At 29.9% G+C, this 22948-nt stretch overlaps 3 protein-coding genes across 3 annotated transcripts; 1 reads left to right on the forward strand and 2 right to left on the reverse strand.

Annotated features, from left to right (window-relative positions):
• Nucleotides 1–3128: 3128 nt before the first annotated feature.
• Nucleotides 3129–4789, reverse strand: LOC113384622 (E3 ubiquitin-protein ligase rnf8-A-like). The gene is made up of 5 exons (XM_026622369.1): nt 4541–4789; nt 4053–4361; nt 3700–3991; nt 3429–3588; nt 3129–3292 (listed from the first exon to the last, which is right to left on the reverse strand). The coding sequence occupies exons 1-5, from the start codon at nt 4646–4648 to the stop codon at nt 3193–3195; spliced, it is 969 nt and encodes a 322-aa protein (XP_026478154.1). The 5' UTR covers nt 4649–4789; the 3' UTR covers nt 3129–3192.
• Nucleotides 4790–9303: 4514 nt separating this feature from the next.
• LOC113384623 (endothelial differentiation-related factor 1 homolog) lies at nt 9304–12578 on the forward strand. The gene is made up of 3 exons (XM_026622370.1): nt 9304–9581; nt 11972–12132; nt 12202–12578. The coding sequence occupies exons 1-3, from the start codon at nt 9458–9460 to the stop codon at nt 12355–12357; spliced, it is 441 nt and encodes a 146-aa protein (XP_026478155.1). The 5' UTR covers nt 9304–9457; the 3' UTR covers nt 12358–12578.
• Nucleotides 12579–17735: 5157 nt separating this feature from the next.
• On the reverse strand, nt 17736–18856 carry LOC113386412 (proteasome subunit beta type-1-like). Its single transcript, XM_026624192.1, has 2 exons — nt 18693–18856; nt 17736–18381 (listed from the first exon to the last, which is right to left on the reverse strand). The coding sequence occupies exons 1-2, from the start codon at nt 18773–18775 to the stop codon at nt 17736–17738; spliced, it is 729 nt and encodes a 242-aa protein (XP_026479977.1). The 5' UTR covers nt 18776–18856.
• Between the last annotated feature and the right edge of the window lie 4092 nt (nt 18857–22948).

Consider the following 22948-nt stretch of genomic DNA (forward strand, 5'->3'; position numbering starts at 1 on the left):
ATTTCAAATTATTTCAACAATTATGATTCACTGATAACATTGAAATGTAACATCACTAAACAGGTGAGTGATAAAATTTTAATTAAAAATTCAATAAACATGAGGTCACACAACACAACAATAATGTTTTAGATTTAGACAGTCAAGGACAAAAACTAATAACTCGATTTATTATATAAATATATTATATATATTGAATATTAAGAATGGATTTTATATTTGTATTATTATTATTGTCACTTTTTTTAAAAGATTTGTACGTTTTATGTTAGATCATAAATAAGTTTGAGGTGAAATGTCAATATTTGAATTGGGCGATGGCGCCATCTTGAATTGTGGCGGGTTTTTCAAATTTGAATTTAAATGGTAAATGTATTAACAAAACAAAATTTATACATAAATGTAAATATATATATATATATATATATATTATATAATATATACTATTGAAATTTTTATTTGCATCTAAATAGTCTAAGTAAAACGTTTTACCTTTGTCCAATGTATAAAATTTATTTTTTACTTGTCCATCTTGTAATCTTTCTATTGCCTATTTATTAAAATATTGTTTCTACTGAATAAAGAAAGCCATTAAAGAATTAAAAACATAAATGGTAAATGTAATAACATAATAACTTTTCATTAGTCAGTGTGCTCAAAATTTATACATTAATGCAAATATATATAATATTGAAATCATTATATGCATCCAAATAAACCTTACCTTTGTACAATGTATGAAATATATTAAACATCGCCTGTCTATCTTTTTACTTATTTATCGTTTAATGTTTCAATTTATCTATTTTATCAAATCTTTCTATTAGGCATATTTTTCTGCTGGAAACAAAGAAAACCATCAAAGAATTGAAAACATCCATATATACGTTTATATATCCATTTATACACAACAAAACCTACATTTATATATGAGATTTCAAAGAAAAATTCATATATACATTTATATATCCATTTATACACAACAAAACCTACATTTATATATGAGATTTCGATGGAAAATCAATATATACATTTATATATCCATTTATACACAACAAAACCTACATTTATATATGAGATACCGATGGAAAATCAATATATACATTTATATATCCATTCATACACAACAAAACCTACATTTATATATGAGATTCTGATGGAAAATCAATATATACATTTATATATCCATTTATACACAACAAGACCTACATTTATATATGTAGATACCGATGGAAAATCAATATATACATTTATATATCCATTTATACACAACAAAACCTACATTTATATATGTAGATACCGATGGAAAATCAATATATACATTTATATAACAATTTATACACATCAAAACCTACATTTATATATGAGATTTCAAAGAAAAATCCATATATACATTTATATATCCATTTATACACAACAAAACCTACATTTATATGTGAGATTCTAATGGAAAATCAATATATACATTTATATATCCATTTATGCACAACAAAACCTACATTTATATATGAGATTTCAAAGAAAAATCCATATATACATTTATATATCCATTTATACACAACAAAACTTACATTTATATATGAGATACCGATGGAAAATCAATATATACATTTATATATCCATTTATACACAACAAGACCTACATTTATATATGTAGATACCGATGGAAAATCAATATATACATTTATATATCCATTTATACACAACAAAACCTACATTTATATATGTAGATACCGATGGAAAATCAATATATACATTTATATAACAATTTATACACATCAAAACCTACATTTATATATGAGATTTCAAAGAAAAATCCATATATACATTTATATATCCATTTATACACAACAAAACCTATGATTGTATATGAGATTTCAAAGGAAAATCCATATATACATTTATATATCCATTTATACACAACAAAACCTACATTTATATATGTAGATACCGATGGAAAATCAATATATACATTTATATAACAATTTATACACATCAAAACCTACATTTATATATGAGATTTCAAAGAAAAATCCATATATACATTTATATATCCATTTATACACAACAAAACCTATGATTATATATGAGATTTCAAAGGAAAATCCATATATACATTTATATAACCATTTATACACAACAAAACCTACATTTATATATGAGATTCTGATGGAAAATCAATATAAACATTTATATATCCATTTATACACAACAAAACCTACTTTTATATATGAGATTCCGATGGAAAATCAATATATACATTTATATATACATTTATACACAACAAAACCTACATTTATATATGAGATTCCGATGGAAAATCAATATATACATTTATATATCCATTTATACACAACAAAACCTACTTTTATATATGAGATTCCGATGGAAAATCAATATATACATTTATATATCTATTTATACACATCAAAACCTACATTTATATATGAGATTCCGATGGAAAATCAATATATACATTTATATATCCATTTATACACAACAAAACCTATGATTATTTATGAGATTTCAAAGAAAAATTCATATATACATTTATATGCAACAAAAACGTTCAGGCAAGTCTAAATGCATTCTGGAGAGTGTAAGAAAATTCAGATAAGTCTAAATGCAGTCTTGAAACATTGAGGTAAGTCTAAAAATGTTCTAGACAGTCTAAAAACATTCAAGTAAGTCTAAATGCGTTCTGGACTTCATTCATGGTTCATCTTAAATCATACTACATCAATTTATTCACCTTCCTATATTATCATCTTTCTATTAACATTTTTAGCTATCTATTTATAAATCTATTTTTTTTTTATCTTTACCCATCTACCTTTATACAAATCAATATTCAATTATCCTTTATCCAAAAATTGGGTGGAAGGTAATTAAAGTTTAAACACCAAATTGAATAAAATTTTAAATGTATTTTTCAAAATCTTTGTAACAGAAATATATTGTACTATTAATATCAAATTAATCAGATCTTAAATTTAATACTATCTTACATTATTATAAAAACTTATAACAAAGAAGTTCTTCTCATAATATAAGTAAAGACTTTTATTTTCATCACAAAATCTTAAAATACTAATAATGAGCATTAATAACGTAAAAAGTAGATAAAAATACTTGAACCATATCATTCGTCGAGATTTATGTAAATAATCTAACCACTCACTTTGGTTTTTCTTAATGCATAAAAGATGCCGGGAAACGAAGTTCCATAGCTGCATAAATTGCGTTGAGTTCAGAATTTAATTCGTCATCTGAAGAGATGATGCTGGTGTCACTGTAAAAACAGGAAACATTGATTGGAACTAATTCAATTTCCATCCACTTCCACATTAAAAAAATGTAACTTCTAAAATATTCTGTCTGATGTATAATAGTAACCCTACAAACTATAAATTTGAACTCCTACTTACGAATCATCATCAACAACAATAATTGAATTTGACGAGACGTAGCTAGTAGTAGAAGTAGTTGTCCTAGGAGCGGTTCTTGCATAAACTCTTGTCCGTCTACGTCTATTTGTACTACCGGATCTGGAGGGTTTCTTTTTGGGCTCTAAAGATTTCTCTATTTCTGCAAGTAATAAAAGCAAAATAATATATATATATATATATATATATATATATATTTATATTTATATTTATATATAAATATATATATATATATATTATTACCATCACTTACCAATTCTATCCTTTATCAATTGTTCTCTAGTCCGTTTATTTTCATCAGACCCATTTGCATAAAACGAATTAATAATATTATCCACAAGCAACAAGGGGACTTCTGCAGTAATTTTGGTCCTGCAAATAGGACAAATCTTCTTAGTCTGCTTCCATCGGACGATGCAGGATTTGCAGAAGGCATGAGAACAATTCAATGCAATTGTTTTTACAAACATCTCATTACAAATTGCACAAGTCGTTTCCTCCTCACAATCCTGGTGAAATTTTTTACTTCTTGGTGATGAATTGTTCTAGAAAGAGGAAATAGAAGTATTAGTAACCAGAATTAATCATCTGATCATTTATCCTTACCTCTTTCTCGACAACTGTTTCATCTAAACTAGCAGCACTCCTCTTTTTCTTTTCAGCTTTCTTTTTGCTGGTTTTAGGTTTGAAGAATTCGTAGATGTAGTTTTCAGGAATTCGCACTTTGTCACCATTTTGAAGCAATTGCGGAGTGTTCTTTTTAAGTAGAACATCGTTCACGTATGTGCCCCCCGTACTTATGTCTTTGACGGTCCATTGATCTTTTGGTTTGTCATGTTCTATGATGCAATGATATCTTGATACGACTACATCAGGTATTACGTGGTTGTTGGAGAGATCTCTTCCTATTGTGAACTGAAAGATAAAATAATAATTGATAAGTAGATAGAAATTTACTTGGTTATTAATTTAGAGCATACAAAGTGTATGTGCCACTTTGCACTAGGGTTTTTAAGCAAAATTTAGCAAAACTTTTGACACATAACCTGTAAACAAATCAATTGAAAGCAAGTATTGTATCCTTTATCATTTACCTCGCAATTCTCCAACGTAAACTTCTGATTCCCAGTTAACAAATAAGGTTGTTCATCAGCTTCTTGGTTAATTCTCGGCCGTTTAGGCGAACTGCTTTTGGAGGCCATTGAGTAGATTTAAAACAGGACCAGCACTTATTTTAACTCTACCAAATCAATTACATCAAAAACATTAAAACCTTTTTTTGTTTTTTTTATGAACTGATCGCTTTTCAACCCACGTTTATTCAATTAATGATTATTAAAAAGAAATAAACATTTGACATACGATCCGTCGATTAAATACAAACGTAGACGCAGATTGACCAATGACACACAGCACTGAAGTTGCAGCGAAAACTGTCAAAAAGGCAAAAGACGGAGAGCTGAAAGGCTAAATGATTATATTTATTCATGGTACATTTAAATTTTGTTTTAAATTTGTGATTTTGAGACAATTTATTGAACTAGTAATATTATTAGTAAAATTTTGAATATATTGCAATTAAAATATCAATTATTATTATCTTTACATATGTGTATGATATAATACAATACAAAATATTTTTATTTATTTATTTATTTATTTATTTATTTACATATTATTTTTATATCTCAGTAAGACAGGGGTATCTGGTATGAGAGATTATGAAACAATTTTCTTATTTCATATTTACATATCATTTGTCTATTTCATTATACTACAATATAATATTTATTAAAATTAAAATATCTATTCAATCTTTAATTTCCTCATAATATTTCTTTATTTTTGAAGTAAAACTTCTTTAGGCGCGATATGGGTGTAAAAATTTCTTTAGGCTACACGGGTGTAAATCCGTACAAATGCAACGAAAACGCCAACGTGTAGTTGAACACTACGACGCCGTAAGCGCTGATGTCGCGAGTATCCACTCCCGTCATGTCATGCGTAAGTCGAGCGCTAAACCCGCTAAACCCTATATGAACTTGCATTAATTGAATCACGTTTTTTTACAAAAGAAGAGGTTGCTGTATTATGTCCTCATGGAATAAGACTTTTCTTAGAGAATAAATGTGTCATGGAATATAATAAATTTATACTGAATCTCGTTGAAGACAAAATAAAATCTACTGCCACGGATATTTATGTAGGTTGCCATGCGACAGATCAACAATCATACATTCGTCAGCAGTTTCAAAAAAATCGGTTATTGATACCGGGGCTTTGCCGTATGAAATAATTTTAGTTCTGAATAAATTTTTACATAATAACAACTAATATTGATGTAAGTGATGGCTTAGCTAATGGTTGTGTGGGAAAATTAGTGTACATAGAACGTGGCGATAATGATGAACTTCTACGTTTATGGTTCGAAATTCCCGGTAAGATAGGTAACAAAATTAGGAAGAAAGCTTCACATCATATTCAAACTCTTAATATCAGTAGGACAGCTGTGCCGATTCTCAGGAAATCTTCATCTATTCCAATGAATAGAAATAAAATCATATTTGTCAAAAGAAATCATTTTCCTTTAGTGTCTGCTTGTGCACTCACAATACACAAATCACAAGGTGGTACTTTTGATAAAATTGTATATGAATACAATAAAACACATAATCAGCAGCTTCTATATGTTGCATTATCACGAGTTACCAGCATTAATGGATTGTTCATCATTTCTAAAACAACGACAAAAAATTTTATATGGAAGAAAACGGCCAGCAGGATTAATGGACTTAAAAACTGAATTCCAAAGACTTTCAACTTGTAGATTAATAACACAAGAAGAAAAAATGAGTGAGATAATAAGTTTGAACGACATTTCATTGTTTTCCTTTAACTGCCAAAGTTTACGAGCTCATTTGCCTGATCTGCAAGATAAAGTGCTACAACGTTGTACGTTTTTGTTATTTTCGGAAACTTGGATTAATAATGAAGAACGAATTAATATTCAGAACTATTACTGCGTTACTCAATACAAACGATCAAACTCAAGAGCAGGTGGTGTAGCTGTCTAATGTCTATCATTCATGTTCAGATACTGTTCATAATGCCACTCCTATGCAGTTTCTTGCGCCAACGATATTACTGGATATTCCTAATGAAATTACACAAGTAGGTGATATAACACACACAGAATCAAACATTAATTATAGTCATCCTTTAAATTTCTCCCAATAAAAACATATAAAATATTATTGAATTTCTTCATCAGCAGTTACTTCATTTTTCTAATGAGGGTGCAAAACTTTTAAACACTAACCACAACGAGATACCATTAATTCTTGCTGGAGATTTCAATGTCAATTTTCGTTCAGAAGAATCTCAACCATTAATTGATTTTTTAAATAATAAATTCAATTTAACAATGAATAATTCTCCATTTGATTCAACCACAAGATATGGCTCGACTATTGATGCAGTTTTCTCCAGAAATGTACATAGTTTACAAAGCAAAATTTATGTCACTCATTTTAGTTATCACAAACCTATTATATCATATATGAAATATGATAGCAATTAATCTATCGTTGTTGTTTTAAACTGTGTTATTGATGTTATGTGATTATTAATAAATAATTTTTAAAATTCAAATATGATGTTTTTTTATTTTTATCTTAATTGTCTACTCATACAATATTAAAAGTTTTACTTCAATCGCGTGTGATCCTTACGCGCACTCTTTTTTTATTTTGATGTATGTTTTGATATTCTTTCTTTTATTTGAAATATGATGTAATTAATTTAAATAAACAAATTGATATGCTAAAAAACTTCAAAATTTTTAGCATATCAATAAACTAGTGGTGTATGGCATCGTGCCTTGAGGCAAATTGCTGAAAATTTTCTCACCGAAATAAAATTTTGTAAATCTGAATTATTTTCGTTATTCAAAAAAATTTTATTTTGAAAATTAAAAAAATTAAAAAAATATTGTAAACAGACCAAAAACGTTTAGGCTGATCTAATAATGTTGTAAACAGTCTAAAAACGTTCAAGTTGGTCTAAAGATATTGTAGACGGCCTAAAAAACGTTCTGGATGACCCAAAATTGTTGTAAACAGCCTAAAAATGTTTAGATTGATTTAAAAATGTTGTAAATAGCCTAAAACGTTCAAATTTGTCTAAAAATGTTGTGGACGGCCTAAAAACGTTCAGGTTTGTCTAGAAATGTTGTAAGCAGCCTAAAAACATTCAATTTTGTCTAAAAATGTTGTGGATGACCTAAAAAACCTTCTGAATGACCCAAAAATTTTGTAAAAAGTCTAAAAATATTCAGACTAATCTAAAAATGTTGTAAACAGTCTAAAAACGTTCAGGCTGCTCTATAAATGTTGTAAAAAATTTAAAGACGTTCAGGATGAACTAAAAATATTGTAGACGGCCAAAAAACGTTCAGACTGATCTAAAAATATTGTAAACCGTCTAAAAAACCTTCTGGATGACCCAAAAATGTTGTAAACAGCCTAAAAACGTTCAGGCTGATCTAACAATGTTGTAAACAGTCTAAAAACGTTCAGGTTTGTCTAAAAATGTTGTGGACGACCTAAAAAACCTTCTGGATGCCCCAAAAATGTTGTAAACAGTCTAAAAACTTTCAAACTGATCTTAAAATATTGTAAACTGCCTAAAATCGTTTAGGCTGATCTAACAATGTTGTAAACAGCCTAAAAACTTTCAAACTGATCTAAAAATGTTGTAAACAGTCTGAAAACTTTAAGTTAGTCTAAAAATGTTGTAAACAGTCTAAAAACGTTCGGATTTATCTAAAAATGTTGTAAAAAATCTAAAAACGTTCAGGTTGATCTAAAAATATTGTACACAGTCTAAAAATGTTCAAACTGATCTAAAAATATTGTAAAACCGTCTAAAAAACCTTCTGGATAACCCAAAAATGTTGTAGGCAGCCAAAAAACGTTGTGGTCGATCTAAAAATTTTCTGGATGGCCTAAAAATGTTGTGGTCGGTCTAAAAACGTTAAGGTTGGTTTAAGAATGAAATTAAAAAAAATATAAATTTTTTTCCAAAAATATTTGTTTGGTCAACACAAGAAAAAAGATTTTTGAATCATTAAACATTGCCATTTTTGCACTTTTTGCTCCGTATTTAAAAAACGGCTGCATCTGCCTTTGTTAAAAACTAATAACCACTTTTTCCCGTCATTACTAATTGAATGTTTTTTGGATCATACAAATCGGATGATCCGTTCTCAAAAAAAAACTTTATTTCTATTATCTGCACTCTTTGCTCCATATCTCCGTAACGGCTGGACCTGCCTTTGCCAAAAACTAATCAGCTCATCTCCGTATCAATAGAAATCGAATGGTAAATGACTCATTTAAATCGGTTGATTCGTTGTCTCAAAAATTTGTATCCGCACACACACACACACATACATGCATTTTTTCTAAGGTATGCCTTAAAATGTTCAGGACGTTTTAAAACATAAAGATATATAAAAATTTTCATTTTCGATTTTCGGTCCATTACTATAACTACCCTAAGGAAAGTTAAATAAATTTAAACGAGACTTTTCCTACAAATTTGACACCGACTCTCCCACTACTCTCGTTTCTGTCACATCCAACGATATGACACACACAATCGTTTTCCTTCCAAACCCTCCACACCGAATGCAAACCCCAAAAACCATTTTATACATATACATTTTATTTTTATACATATACATTTATTAAAACAAACCCCATCAACCCTTCCGACAAACCACAACAATTAAAAAACAAATTCCATTAATCCGCCATCCCAGTCGGCCATGTTCAAATCAAATCTCTAGTCTTGCACTTGCACCAACTTTAGACTTGTGTTGTAAATGATAAATGGCATTTGATGATACAACGCAAAAGCAAATTGTGAATTAAAATCGTTTGTTAATTAATCGTAGTGTCCGAGGTGATTAATCGTAAGTTTATTTATATTTATAATACTGTGAGAAAATGTCAGATTGGGATCAAGTGACTGTTCTGCGCAAAAAGGCTCCGAAGGCATCCGCTATGAAAACGGAGTCTGCGGTGAACGCGGCCCGAAGACAAGGGGTCGCCGTCGAAACCCAACAAAAATGTAAGATAATAATAATAATAATAATAATAATAATAATTGATAAATGATAAGTAATAATTGATTTATGATGTTTTTATGTGGGTTGCACATGGTCGGTCCAAGTGCACTTTATTTACTTTGACATGTTCATTTTGCGATTCAAAAAAAGCATAAATATGTGTCTCGAGTCGCTTTTTACGTTTAAATAAAATCAGCATATTAAAGGGTGTAAATTAAAAGATTTTTTTCCCTATAATGATACCACATACTTATGTTTTTGTTTGTAGATACTTTTCTTGAGACATGAACATAACCTCAATATAATGAAAATTAGTTCTTCCTACATTATATATATATACTAGCTGACCCGATAAACGTTGTTTTGCTAAGTAAGGTATATTCTAAACAATTTCTAGAGAATCAAAAATATTATCACTTTTAAGTGTATAAGGATGTGTCGTCTGAATGCTATATACAATGAGGTATTATAAACTCCAATAGTTTGTCTATATTTTGTCAACTGGAAGTTTTATGCACGTTCTATAGAAGACATGGTATAATCCATTGCAAGTCTTTTTTGGTCTTTCGACTTATGGATTACGTTTCAAGTTTTTCAGATTCTTTTTGGATTCTGGATTTCATGTATAATTGTAAATAATACTACTGAACTTATACGTAATTTTCAAATTTCTGCGAGGAGAGATAGAAAATGAATCAAGTATTTCTTCTTTGACCTGCTTTTTGAAAAGTTTCAAGTTACATTCGATCAATTAAAGTAAATTTAATAAAAAGTATATATGTAGAGCAGGGCGAGACACAAAGGTCCAATTTGACTCTGAGCAAATATTAATTATATTATAATAATCAAACCGATTATATCACAACAAATAACACATTTCAAACGAACAATTATCTGACTACGTTCAGTAAAACTGACTTCTACTTCATCATTGAAAAAATGTGCTTTCTTGCTGTCTTTCAAAAATTTGTTATCTAGACTTTTTACCCTATAGGCGGGGTAAATTGAAACAGCCAGGTGGCAAACAGGTTTAATGTCTTATTTTAATTTTAAAGGTATTTTACAAAATAACTACACTTTTATCTAATGCTAAAAAACTACCAACGGAAGACCATACTTTTATTATGGATTTTAAAAGATTACAATTTATCTCCCAATATAAAAGTCATAACAATCAGGGTTATAGCTGGTTATACATCTTTTTCCCTCTACTTTCAAATATTGTTGTTAAACAATGCTTAACTTTACTGGTTTTTGACACTTTGGTCGTGGAACTTTTAACCCTGGACCTTCATATATTACTATCTATTCTTCGATAAGTTCTGGAAAATTATAACTGGGAAAATGTTATTCCACAAAAGAGAGTCTAATGAAAAAGCTTCCCATTTTTATTTTTTCAGGAAATGTTGCTAAATCTGAATTCTCGATGATCTATTATTTTAAAAAGTCACTATAAAAAAGGGACTGTACTGACGAGCAAATTTGTAATCAACTTAGAGGACTCTACTGACTAGCAAATTGAATTTCAAACATAGAAAATAAAAAGAATACCCTACAGACAAGCAACTTAAATATTGTTTTATATGATAAAGAAAGGCGAGCAAATTAATTTTAGCAATTTATGAGATAAAGAAAGGACTCTACTGACGAGCAAATTAAATATCAATCTAGAAATTTAGGAAAGAACTCTACTGACGAGCAAATTTCTAGAGAAATATTTATGAGCTTATATTTTACTGTAATTAATTTGTTAAACATAATTTGTTTAACATAATAAATCTAGCTTCTTATTCAAAATATAAATGTAAGAAAATAAAGAAAGGACTCTACTGCCGAGCAAATTAATAAAATTACAAAAAAGGACTCTGCTGACGAGCAAATTAAATATCGATCTAGAAAATTAAGAAAGAACTCTACAGACGAGCAAATTATTAATGTAGAGAAACATTTTTTTGCATTTGTATACTACTGTAATTAATTCGACAAATGTAATTTGTTTAATATAATAAATTTAATTCCTCATTCAAAATATAAATGTAAGAAAATAAAGGACTCTACTGACGAGCAAATTAATAAAATTACAAAAAAGGACTCTACTGACGAGCAAATTAAATATCGATCTAGAAAATTAAGAAAGAACTCTACTGACAAGCAAATTATTAATCTAGAGAAATATGGTTTTAGCTTTGCATTTTACTTTAGTTAAAATTCAATGAAAATAATTTGTTTAGTATAATGAGTCTAATGTGATTCTTTATACAAATTATAAATATAAAAAAATAAAGAAAGAAATCTACTGACAAGCAAATTAAATATTGTTTTATATGATAAGGAAAGGACTCTACTGCTAATGTTAGGTCACCCAATATTAATTTCTATATCTCGTTTCCAGTCGGTGGTGGATCCAACAAGCAACACGTGACAACTAAAAATACTGCCAAACTCGACAGAGAGACCGAAGAACTGAAGCACGAGAAAATATCACTCGACCTGGGCAAACTGATTATGCAGGGCAGACAGGCGAAGGGAATGAGCCAGAAGGATCTAGCAACCGTAAATAGAAAACCAACCTTTATCCTCAAACATACATACATACACTAATCATGTATCTTTTATCATTAGAAAATTTGCGAGAAGCCCCAAATCGTGAACGACTACGAAGCGGGCCGAGGCATTCCCAACAACCTCGTCATTGGGAAGATCGAGAAGGCCATTGGCCTAAAATTGCGTGGAAAGGATCGCGGCAAACCGCTGTTGCCTCCTGAGCCCAAAAAGTAAATCGACGTCAGGAGGCAGTGATAACATAATTAATTGTAGTAAATTAACTACACACACTTCTACATGATGATTATATGAAAATTGTTTTGTTTGTGACGAAATTTTAAAAAATCTCTTTTCTTTTGTTAGTTATTTCTATATGATCATGATGATATTGATGCATTTGGATGATGACCCAAAGGGGGCTCTTTGTCGTTGCAATAATAAAAATGAGATGGAAATGTACCAAGTTTATATAGAAATTGTGTGGTTTTATTTAATAGATTGTTTATAGTACAGCACTGATGCATCATGATAGAGTTTATGATCTTTAAGGGGGTTGTTCGTTTTTTTGTTACAAAAAATGCAAGGTATTTGTTTTTGTTTTTCTCGAAATGTATTCATCATAGAGACATGCGGTTTTTTTAAACAAAAATTACAAAATTATAGAATATTAAGAAATTTTATTTTTTTTTTGTCGCCGTCATTTGTTAACCAGGGGGCGCCAAAGTGGGCATTGCAAAATCGATCTCTTTAGTTTAGAAGAAGAAGTTTAAATCCAGTCCCCCTACCAAAATGAAAAAAAAAGCAAGAAGGGAAAAAATGGCAGCTGTTTTTTAAAAAAAGTGTTAAAAAGGGCCTTTTTTTGGGACAAAAAGCTTCGCAAAATTTTTTTACGTTATGTTATGAAGTTGTTTGAGGTAGGGGGACTGGGTATTGCAGTGGTGAATAAATTTAAAAAAAAATGCAACGACTTGTAGTTTTTTTTTAATTTGTGGCACCGCATTGAAAAAAGTCAATTTGAGAAAAACGTATTTAAAGTTTTTAATATAATGTACTAAATACACCATTTAATTTAATGTACTAAATACATCATAGTGTTCAAAGATGCTGACACATTAAAAAGGTCATGTGCATGAGGTATTGTAATGAAAAAGAGAGCAGCTGGCATACAATAGCTCCGTAGCGATGAAAAAAACGGTTTCAGAGGATCATACGTATAGAGATATATATATCTATAACTTCGTCAAAAAAATAGATATTAAGAAGATTTTCATAATGTTGTATATTGTCTAAAAATGTTCTAAATTGTCCCAGAACATTGTATGTTGTCTGAGTATGTTGTAAGTTATCTGAAAATGTTGTATGTTGTCTCAGAATGTTGTATACGTCTGAAAACATTATGAATTGTCCCAGAACATTGTATGTTGCCTCAGAATGTTGTAAATGTTCTAAGAATGTTGTAAGTTGTCTGAAAATATTGTAAATGACTTCAAAATATTGTCTAGGAATGTTGTAAGTTGTCTAAAAATGTTTTATGCTGTCTCAGAATGTTGTAAACTGTCTGAAAATATTTTGGAAAGTTGTCTGAAAATGTTCTAAATTGTCTCAGAATGTTATAGATGATGTGAAAATGTTGTATGTTGCAGGATTGTCTCAGAATGTTGTAAGTGCATGAAAGTATTCTTAAAAGTTAAATTTATATAGGTTGTTGAATGTGTTATTTTTTGAGAAAGTTGTATAGTGCCTGAAAATGTTACAGACTATCTCTGAAATTGTAGATTATTTCAGAATGTTCTAAATTGTCCTAGAACATTGTATGTTGTATGAGAGTGTTGTATATTGTCTAAAACTGTTGTAGATGATCTAAGAATGTTTATGGACTTAATATGTTATTGTATATTGTACAAGAATGTTATAAGTTGTCTGAAAATGTTCTAAATTGTACCACAACATTGTCCCATACTGTTGTAAGTTGTTTGAAAATGTTGTAGATGATCCAAGAATGTTGTATATTGTCTGAATATGTCGTCTTAGAATGTTGCAAACTGTCTAAAAGTGTTTTGAAAAGTTATCTAAAAATATTCTAAACTATCTCGGAATGTTGTGTGTTGTTTTCAAATGTTGTAAGTTAACTGAAAATATAGTAGATGATCTAAAAATGTTGTATGTTGTAAACTGTCTGAAAATGTTTTGAAAAGTTGTCTAAAAATGTTCCAAAGTGCCTCAGAATGTTGTATATTGTCTCAGAGTGTTGAATGTTGTCTCAAAATATTGTAGATTGTTTCAGAATGTTGTATGTTATCTCGGAATGTTGTAGATCACATAAAAATATTGTAGGTTGTCCCAGAATGTTGCCAACTGTCTGAAAGTGTTCTGAAAAGTTATCTGAAAGTAACCTAAATTGTCTCAGAATGTTGTGTTACCTCAGAATGTTGTAGGTTGTTTCAGAATGTTGTTGATTATTTTAGAATGTTGTATGTTGTTTCAAAATGTTGCAGAACTATCTCAGTATGTTGCAAATTGTTTGAAAATGTTCTAAATTATCTCAGAATGTTGCAGGTCGCTTAAAAATGTTTGTAAATTGCCTGAATATGTTGTATATGGTTCAAAAATGTTGTATATTGCCTGAAAATGTTGCAGGATGTCTCAGAATTTTCTAGATCATTTTAGAATATTGTCTAAGCATGTTGTAGAATTTTGCAAACAGTCTGAAAGTGTTCTGAAAAGTTATCTGAAAATGTTCTAAATTGTCTCAGTATGTTGTAAATTGTTTTAGAATGTTGTAGATTATCTTAGAATGTTGTAGGTTGTTTCAGAATGCTGTATGACAATGTTGTGTATGACCTAAGAATGTTGTAAATTGTCTAAAAATGTTGTACATAATCTAAGATTTGTTGTATGCTGTATAAAATGTTGTGCATTGTCTCAGACTATTGCAGGGTTGTCTCAGAATGTTATAAACCGTCTGAAAGTGTTCTGAAAAGTTGTTAAATTGTACCAGAATTTTGTAGGCTGTTTCAGAATGTTGTATGTTATCTCAGAACGTTGAATGGTTGTTTAAAAATGTTTGTAAGTTGTTTGAATATGTTGTATTATTTTTTTAAAATGTTGTATATTGCCTGAAAATGTTGTAGAATATTTCAGAATGCTGTAAGTCGTTTAAAAATGTTGCAGTTCATATAAATATGGTGTGAATTGCCTGAATATGTTGTATATGGTTCAAAAATTTTGTATATTGCCTGAAAATGTTGCAGGATGTCTCAGAATTTTCTAGATCATTTCAGAATATTGTCTAAGCATGTTGTAGAATGTTGAAAACAGTCTAAAAGTGTTCTGAAAATGTTGTAAATGATCTCAGAATGTTGTAGATGATCTAAGAATGTTGTAAGTTGTCCTAGAATGTTGCAAACTGTCTGAAAGTATTTTCAAACGTTAGATGAAAATACACCTAAGTCTGTTTTTACACGGAGATTGGTTTCAGAAAAAAACGTGTAAAAAAAGACATTGATCTTATACAAAAATGGGTGATTTGTTCCTAATATCTAAATATCTATTAAAATTAGTGAAAAACAAGAATTTTCAGGGTATTCCCCTAAATGAGTGCTGTTCATATTTGCTTTGACCAGTAAAAATTGTTTGTACGCGCTAAAGGAGAATTCACTTAAATCTTAAAGCCAGTTTGCGAACATATCGATACTATCGATGGTTTCGGACTTTTTTCTTTCATAAATACTTTTTTGTGATATGAACATACTTCGCAAAAATCAAATTTGACAAAAAAATTTAAGTACATACAATTTCAAATCGTGCTAAATGTAATAAAATCGTGTAAAAACATTAAAAATATTCAATTTTCAAACCGTGTTATATCAAAACCGTGTACAAAAAGACCGTGTAAAAACAGACTTAGGTGTATTTTAAATTGTCTCAGAATGCTGTGTGTTATCTGATAATGTTGTAGAGGTTGTTTCATAATATTGTATATTCTATTTGAAAGCTGTATATTATCGGATAATGTTATAAGTTGTTCCAGAATATTCTAAACAGTCTGAAAGTTGTCTGAAAATGTTCTAAATTCAGAATGTTGCAGGTTGTTTCGGAGTGTTGTATTGTCCCAGAATTTTGTAGATTGTTTCAGAATGTTGTGGATTATCTGGGAATGTTGTGGATGATTTAAGAATGTTGTGCATTGTCTCAGAATGTTGTCGGTTATCTGAAAATATTGTAAAAAATCTAAGAATGTTGTATGTTGTCTAAGTATGTTGTAAGTTATTTGAAAATGTTGCAGATAATCAAGCAATGTTGTATATTGCTTGAAAATATTGTATACTGTTCCAGAATGTTGTAGGCTGTCTCACAATGTTGTATATTGTCTGAGAATGTTGTATGTTATTTGAAATTATTCTAGATTGTCCCAGAAAATTGTATGTTGTTTAAAAATGTTTTGAAAATGTTCAAAATTAAGAATTCACAATGTTATATGTTGTTTTTGAATGTTGTATGGTCCCAGAATTTTGTAGGTTGTTTCAGAATGCTGTATGTTATCCCAGAATGTTGTGGATGATCTGGTAATGTTGTGGATGATCTAAAAATGTTGTAAATTGTCTAAAAATGTTGTACATGATCTAAGAATAATTGTTGTACGTTGTATAAAATCTTGTGCATTGTCTCAATGTTGTTGGTTGTCTGAAAATATTGTAAAAGATCTAAGAATGTTGTATGTTGTCTCAGAAAGTTGAAAGTTATCTGAAAATATTCTGAAGTTCTGAATGAGCATCTGAAAATGTTCTAAATTGTCCCAGAACATTGTATGTTGTTTAAAAATGTTGTATGTTGTCTGGAAATGTATATATGATTTAAGAATGTTGTAGGTTGTCTGAAAATTTTGTAAATGATCTAAAAGTGTTGTAAGTTGTCTGAAAATGTTGTGAATGACCTGAGTATGTAATGTGTTATCTCATAATGTTGTGAATTGTCCCAGAATGTTGTCGGTTGTTTAAAAATGTTTGTAAGTTGTCTGAATATGTTGTATGTTGTTGAAGAATGTTATAAGTTGTCTGAATATATTGTATGTTATCTCAGTAGGTTGTAGATGTTCTAACAGTGTTGTATATTATTTAAAAATATTGGATACTGTTCCAGAATGTTGTATATGTTGTCTCAGAATGTTGTAGATGACCTAAGAATGTTGTAACTGCCTGAAAATGTTTTGAAAAGTTGACTGAAAATGTTCTAAAATTGTTGTAAGTGGTCCTAGAATGTTGCAAACTGTCTGAAAATGTTATGAAAAGTTAGCAAAAAATGTTCTAAATTGCTTCAGTATGTTGTAAATTGTTTTAGAATGTTGTAAATTGTCCCAGAACATTGTATGTTCTCTAAGAATGTTGTGAATTGTCTCAAATTGTTGCAAGTTTGCATCTAAAGAGTTGAAGTTTGCATTAAAATCCTGTGAATCGCCTGAACATGTGCTGAATTATCTAAACATGCTATAAATTGCCTAAAAATGTTGTAAAATACCTAAAAATATTGTAGATTGTCCAAAAATGATACCAAATCAAAATAGTTTGATATTCACCTTTACTAAAATGCTCAAATTAAAAACGCACAAACTTTATTCATCCATTACATATCATCTTATTATAAAACCTATCTCTCCTCAACTCGAACTTCTCCTCCACGATACCCTCTTTGGTAATGATCTTAATCAAATATCCCATCGCCCGTATTAAAGTATCTCTCTCTGCAGCCGATACAAAAACATCTTTAATAATAATCAAAGCCTTCTCTTTCGGTATGGGCGCCGGCGTAATATTCTGCATATTCTTAAAACCCAGCTGATTATCAAGCAGGGGCTGCAGCAGAGCCCCAGCAGACCCTCCAGCTCTGAACATCGACTTCTCACAATGCCCTACCGGATCGTAACTGAAAACACACCCTCTGCCTTGGGAATCCAAACCGGCCAGGACATTCGAGACATAGTAAGGGAAGAATCTGCGATAGTACATCATGGTGGATAACATTTGGGCGACTGCTGGGGTGCTCATTGGTTTATTGTGATCGTGTTCGTACATTTTCATACGGGCTTCGATCATGCTGGTGAGGGCTAGGGTGTCGCACCAGCAGCCGGTGGCACCGAGGACTGTTGTGCCGGAGAGGGTGAAGAGTTTCTTTTGTTCGCGGGTGAAGATTGAGAAACCGGAACTTAGACGGGTATCGGCGGCTATTATTACGTAGTCCTCGCCTGCTATGGCTACGATACTCCTGGAAAAAGACACAGGGGATAGTTGATAATGAACTAATAACTAATTGAAACTTAAGTTGCTGAATAATAAATCAGAATTGTGCTATAAAGAACACTACCTTGCATAGTGTTCATCGTAAGATGTATATATTAGCTAGGTCTGGTACCCAAAATCATGAATTTACAAAAGAAACCAGTGAGACTGATGAAAATAGATACTATTAATCTAATAATCTTCTATAAATCATTTTTTATAACACTAATATTTATACTTGTGTGACGCAAATTGAATATTAATTTCTATCTATCTATCTAAAAATGATTTTCATACCCTCCATTGTCCGAATAAGGGCTGAAATGTTGTTTCTTAGCCCCCGGCGTTTCGTAATCAGGTAGTCCACCAACTAAAGCCATTATTTAACTTATTATTATTAATATTATTAATAAAAATAACACAGATTTGTTTGAAATTGAGGTTAAAGCAAATGACAACGCTATTTCAGTTCGTCAATGATACAAGATGTCAGATGTCATGGATTAGTGTTGCCAGAGGCGAGTATTTCAAATTTCAAATGTACTGTCAAGTATGGCCGGTAATCTCCGAACAAAAGTCAAAACTAGTTGGTGTTGGTATTTAGCCTTGAGGCAAGTTACATGAATTTTCCGATATGTTTAAATAATCGACTTAATCAATGAAAAATAAATTAATTTATGAGTCATTAAAAGTATTCCGAGTGGATTTATTACACATAATTGAAACGAACGAACACGTTAACTCGGAGTATTTTCTAAAAGCAAATTTTCAAAAATCAATAATTTTTATAATTGAGCCAGTTTTTTGTAGGATTTTAATTGTTTAACATGTTCATTAATACCAAGTACTCTATTGTTATACCAAGTAAATTGTCTAATTTTAAATTTAACAAATGTCAAAAGAACTACTCATTTTTTCAAACTTTGATGAATTTTTAAAATTAAACTACTTGTCGTTAGGCCGTAATATTTCAGTAAGTTCTATAAGACCGTGATATATATCGCCAAAACAAGTGCCATAAAAATAGGCTTACATTTTTTTTCAACAGTTAATTAAAAGAAAACGGCTCGGTAGATTTTCACCTAAAACTAATCAGTACCATTCCCAACTAATATCTTTCGAACAGTTTTTGATTTTTTAAAATCGATAAACGTGGACAAGTTTAACACTTTTCCAAATTACAAAGAAACGGCTCGGCAGACCGTCTCACAAAACTGACAAACTATAGTGCTCATTGAGATACATCAAGTGGCTTTTAAATTTTTGAAATCCGTTCAGGCGTTCTTGAGAAAACATCGATGAAAAGTCTAATTTTGACAAATGCCAAAAAACAATACCAATTTTTGCAAACTTTGAAGAATTTTTAAAGCTGAACCAGTTGTCGTAGGGCCGTAATATTAACTTCCCGTAGGATAGTTATAGTAATGGGCCGAAAATCGAAAATAATTTTTTTTGCATTTCTCGACGTTTTGAAGGTTTCTGAACATTTTACGGCAGACCTCAGAAAACTAATAGATGTGTGTGTGTGTGTTTTGTAGGTCCACATTTTTTCATCCACGTTTTCGGGCGCACGGATCAACCGATTTGAATGGTTTAAAAAACATTCGAGTTCTATTGATAGGGAGATGTGCTGATTAGTTTTTGGCAAAGGCAGGTCAAGCCGTTTCGAAGATACAGAGCAAAGAATGCAGAAAATAGAAATCGATTTTTTGAGAGAACGGAGTATCGGATTTGAATGATCTAAAAAACATTCAATTTGTAATGATTGGGAGAAGAGGTGATTAGTTTTTGGCAAAGACAGGTCCCGCCATTTCGAAGATACAGAGCTAAATGTGCAAAAAATGGCAGTTTTTGAGAGAACTAAGCGTCCGATTTAAATGATCCCAAGAACTTTCTGCTTATTTCAACAAAATAGTTGCTTTGGAAAAAAAAATTGTTTCTAATTTCTTTTCTCAAAAAATATTTTTGTAATTTGGGATTAAAAATTCGAATCAAAAAAATACCCAAACTAAGCACAGTCTAAGCGCCACTCTGGTACAAATGTTTACCCGAGTGCGTTTAGACTGTTTGTGTACTGGAGAACTTTTCCAATTTTGTGAAAACTATTAAAAGAAAAATGTGAAAATGTCGCCAAGCTAAGCACAGTATAAGTGAAAATGTCGAACAGAATTATTTGCAAGTGCGTTTAGACTGTGAGTATACGGGAGCAATTTTTCAATTTTGTGCAAATTAGGCAACTATTTTTTTTTAAATTGAATTCGAAATGAAATGACATTTGTTAATGTGTCTGGAGATAAATTCTGGAGATTTATGATTTACATTTGATTTGCTCAGATATAACAAGATAGCAAAAATAATGAAAGTTACAGTATTTGTATTAACGTTTAAAATTTCTCGAATATTTCATTACGGTACGGGAAGTTCCAGCAATTTGCCTTAAGACACAATGCCATACACCACTAGTTCTTGTATAAATGAACAAGAAAATGGAATGAAGCTAGAAGTTAAATAGAATTAGAAATTTGAAAAAAAAAGAGCAAAAATTAAAGAAAATAAGAAGAAAAATGAAAAATATAGATTAGGATAGATATATAGATTGAAAATGATATAAAAATTTGAATGTAAATAAATAAAATAAATAAATAAATCCAATCCAGCAATATACGATCTAGTCCCTAGTGCGCACGCCATACCGAATCTAGTCCTCATGTCGTTTGTATAAAACTAGTTCGAGCGGCGCTCACGTACGCACTTCGTGTTAAACTTTCACGCGAGACACGCTAAAACACATCTTAATATTTATCGATAAAAAACCGTAAAATCTAACTGTAAATATATAGAATCATGTAAAAAACAATCGCGAATAATATCGTACGCGTTCAAAACATAGACTTTAACTTAAACTAGTGCTTAAACATTTACTGTAGTCTTTTTTTATTTCCTAACCTCCAAAATGTTGAAAAGTGTACTGAAGAGTCGTCCCGTAAACAATTGTTTAATCGAATTTCGTAAAAATATTAATAAATCGAGTACTGTTACGATTAGTGATGCCCTGAAGAATCGAAATGATACGACCAAGTTGAATTTGAACAACGACGAGGGTCAGGGGGGCAACAAGAGGCTTCTGAGGCTCAAGAAGTACAACAGGTCAGTGAAAAATTTGTTACAAATTTAAAATTCGAGAGCTATGTGAAAAATGTTATTTGGCAATCGTGCTGATTAGTTTTGGACAAAGATCGGTTGAGTCGTTTTTTTCGTAATTGACTGTTAAAAAAAAGAGTGCGCGTAAGGTTCACACGCGATTGAAGTAAAACTTATTTGCTATGTACAAGATGGCATCTAAGTTAAAAATAAATACATCATATAACAATTTTGACATTATATATTTATAATGGCATTAAAAATATGTATATTATTTAAAAACAATAATGTAATTAAAGTCATACTTCAAATATGACATGATCGGTTTGTCATTGTAATTAGTATTTAGAAATGAACCTTTATTAGAGAAATGAAGTAATTGCTGATTAATAACTTCTATAATATTTGTTCACACAGTGGATTATGTTAAACAACGCCTAAACAAATATTGTTTTCACAATTTCACTCATCATGTAATAATTTTGTTTGAAGAACTTCATGTAATTAAAATTAACATACATTCATTGACTGTTTGTATTTGTTTTACTTTTTTGCTGGCGATATAATCTCATTCTTTGAACAGTTGTAATATCTGTTTTGCCTAAAAAATATTTTCCATTTCAATAACTTCCAAGATTTATAGAAACTACGAATGATATAGAAATCCTCCTCCTTTTTTCATTTTTAGTTTGGTCGTCAGTAGAGTCCCTTTTTTTTTCATTATCAATTTTACTCGTCAGTAGAGTCTATTTCTAATTTTATTTTTAATATGCTCGTAAGTAGAGTCCCTTTTTAATTTTATTTTTAATATGCTCGTAAGTAGAGTCCCTTTTTCTTTAATTTTTAGTTTGGTCGTCAGTAGAGTCCCTTTTTCTTTAATTTTTAGTTTTGCTAGTTAGGAGAGTCCCTTTTTAATTTTATTTTTAGTATGTTTGTCAGTAGAGTCCCTTTTTAATTTTATTTTTAGATTGCTCGCCAGTAGAGTCCCTTTTTCTTTAATTTTTAATTTAATTATCTGTAGAGTTTATTTTTCTTTCATTTTTAGTTTTGCTTGTCAGTAGAGTCCCTTTTTAATTTTATTTGCTCATAAGTATAGTCCCTTTTACCTTTAAATTTAATTTAATCATCAAAGTCTCTTTGAATTTCATTTTTTTTTAGAGTCCTTCTCCTTTTTTCATTTTTAGTTTCATCGTCAGTAGAGTCCCTTTTTATTTACTAATAATATAGAACTAATTTCTAATCAGTAAACTTACGTTCAGAACAAACACAAATGTTTAATTTATTTTATTATTTTCAAGGAACAAATATTAAAAATATTCTTCTGATTCAGGCATTTTTCATTAAATCAAAATTAATACTACGATGTAAGTTTAAAATGTTTATTTATCTATGCATGTCGATTTCCTTGTTGA

This window comes from Ctenocephalides felis, unplaced genomic scaffold (assembly GCF_003426905.1).
Source record: "Ctenocephalides felis isolate EL2017-DRISC unplaced genomic scaffold, ASM342690v1 CF-g0.4_SCAFFOLD_03571, whole genome shotgun sequence".
In the NCBI taxonomy this organism is placed as follows: Eukaryota; Metazoa; Arthropoda; class Insecta; order Siphonaptera; family Pulicidae; genus Ctenocephalides; species Ctenocephalides felis.

Bases quoted from the DNA above. Each gene is read 5' to 3' on its own strand.
- LOC113384622 (XM_026622369.1), bottom strand. From the start codon at position 4,648: ATGGCCTCCAAAAGCAGTTCGCCTAAACGGCCGAGAATTAACCAAGAA. The intron at 3,589-3,699 runs GTAAGTGATGGT...TATTACTTGCAG, and splicing joins ATTGATAAAGGATAGAATTG to AAATAGAGAAATCTTTAGAG. The intron at 3,293-3,428 runs GTAAGTAGGAGT...CTGTTTTTACAG, and splicing joins ATTGTTGTTGATGATGATTC to TGACACCAGCATCATCTCTT.
- LOC113384623 (XM_026622370.1), top strand. From the start codon at position 9,458: ATGTCAGATTGGGATCAAGTGACTGTTCTGCGCAAAAAGGCTCCGAAG. The intron at 9,582-11,971 runs GTAAGATAATAA...TCTCGTTTCCAG, and splicing joins CGTCGAAACCCAACAAAAAT to TCGGTGGTGGATCCAACAAG. The intron at 12,133-12,201 runs GTAAATAGAAAA...TTTTATCATTAG, and splicing joins GCCAGAAGGATCTAGCAACC to AAAATTTGCGAGAAGCCCCA.
- LOC113386412 (XM_026624192.1), bottom strand. From the start codon at position 18,775: ATGGCTTTAGTTGGTGGACTACCTGATTACGAAACGCCGGGGGCTAAG. The intron at 18,382-18,692 runs GTATGAAAATCA...GTCTTTTTCCAG, and splicing joins CCTTATTCGGACAATGGAGG to GAGTATCGTAGCCATAGCAG.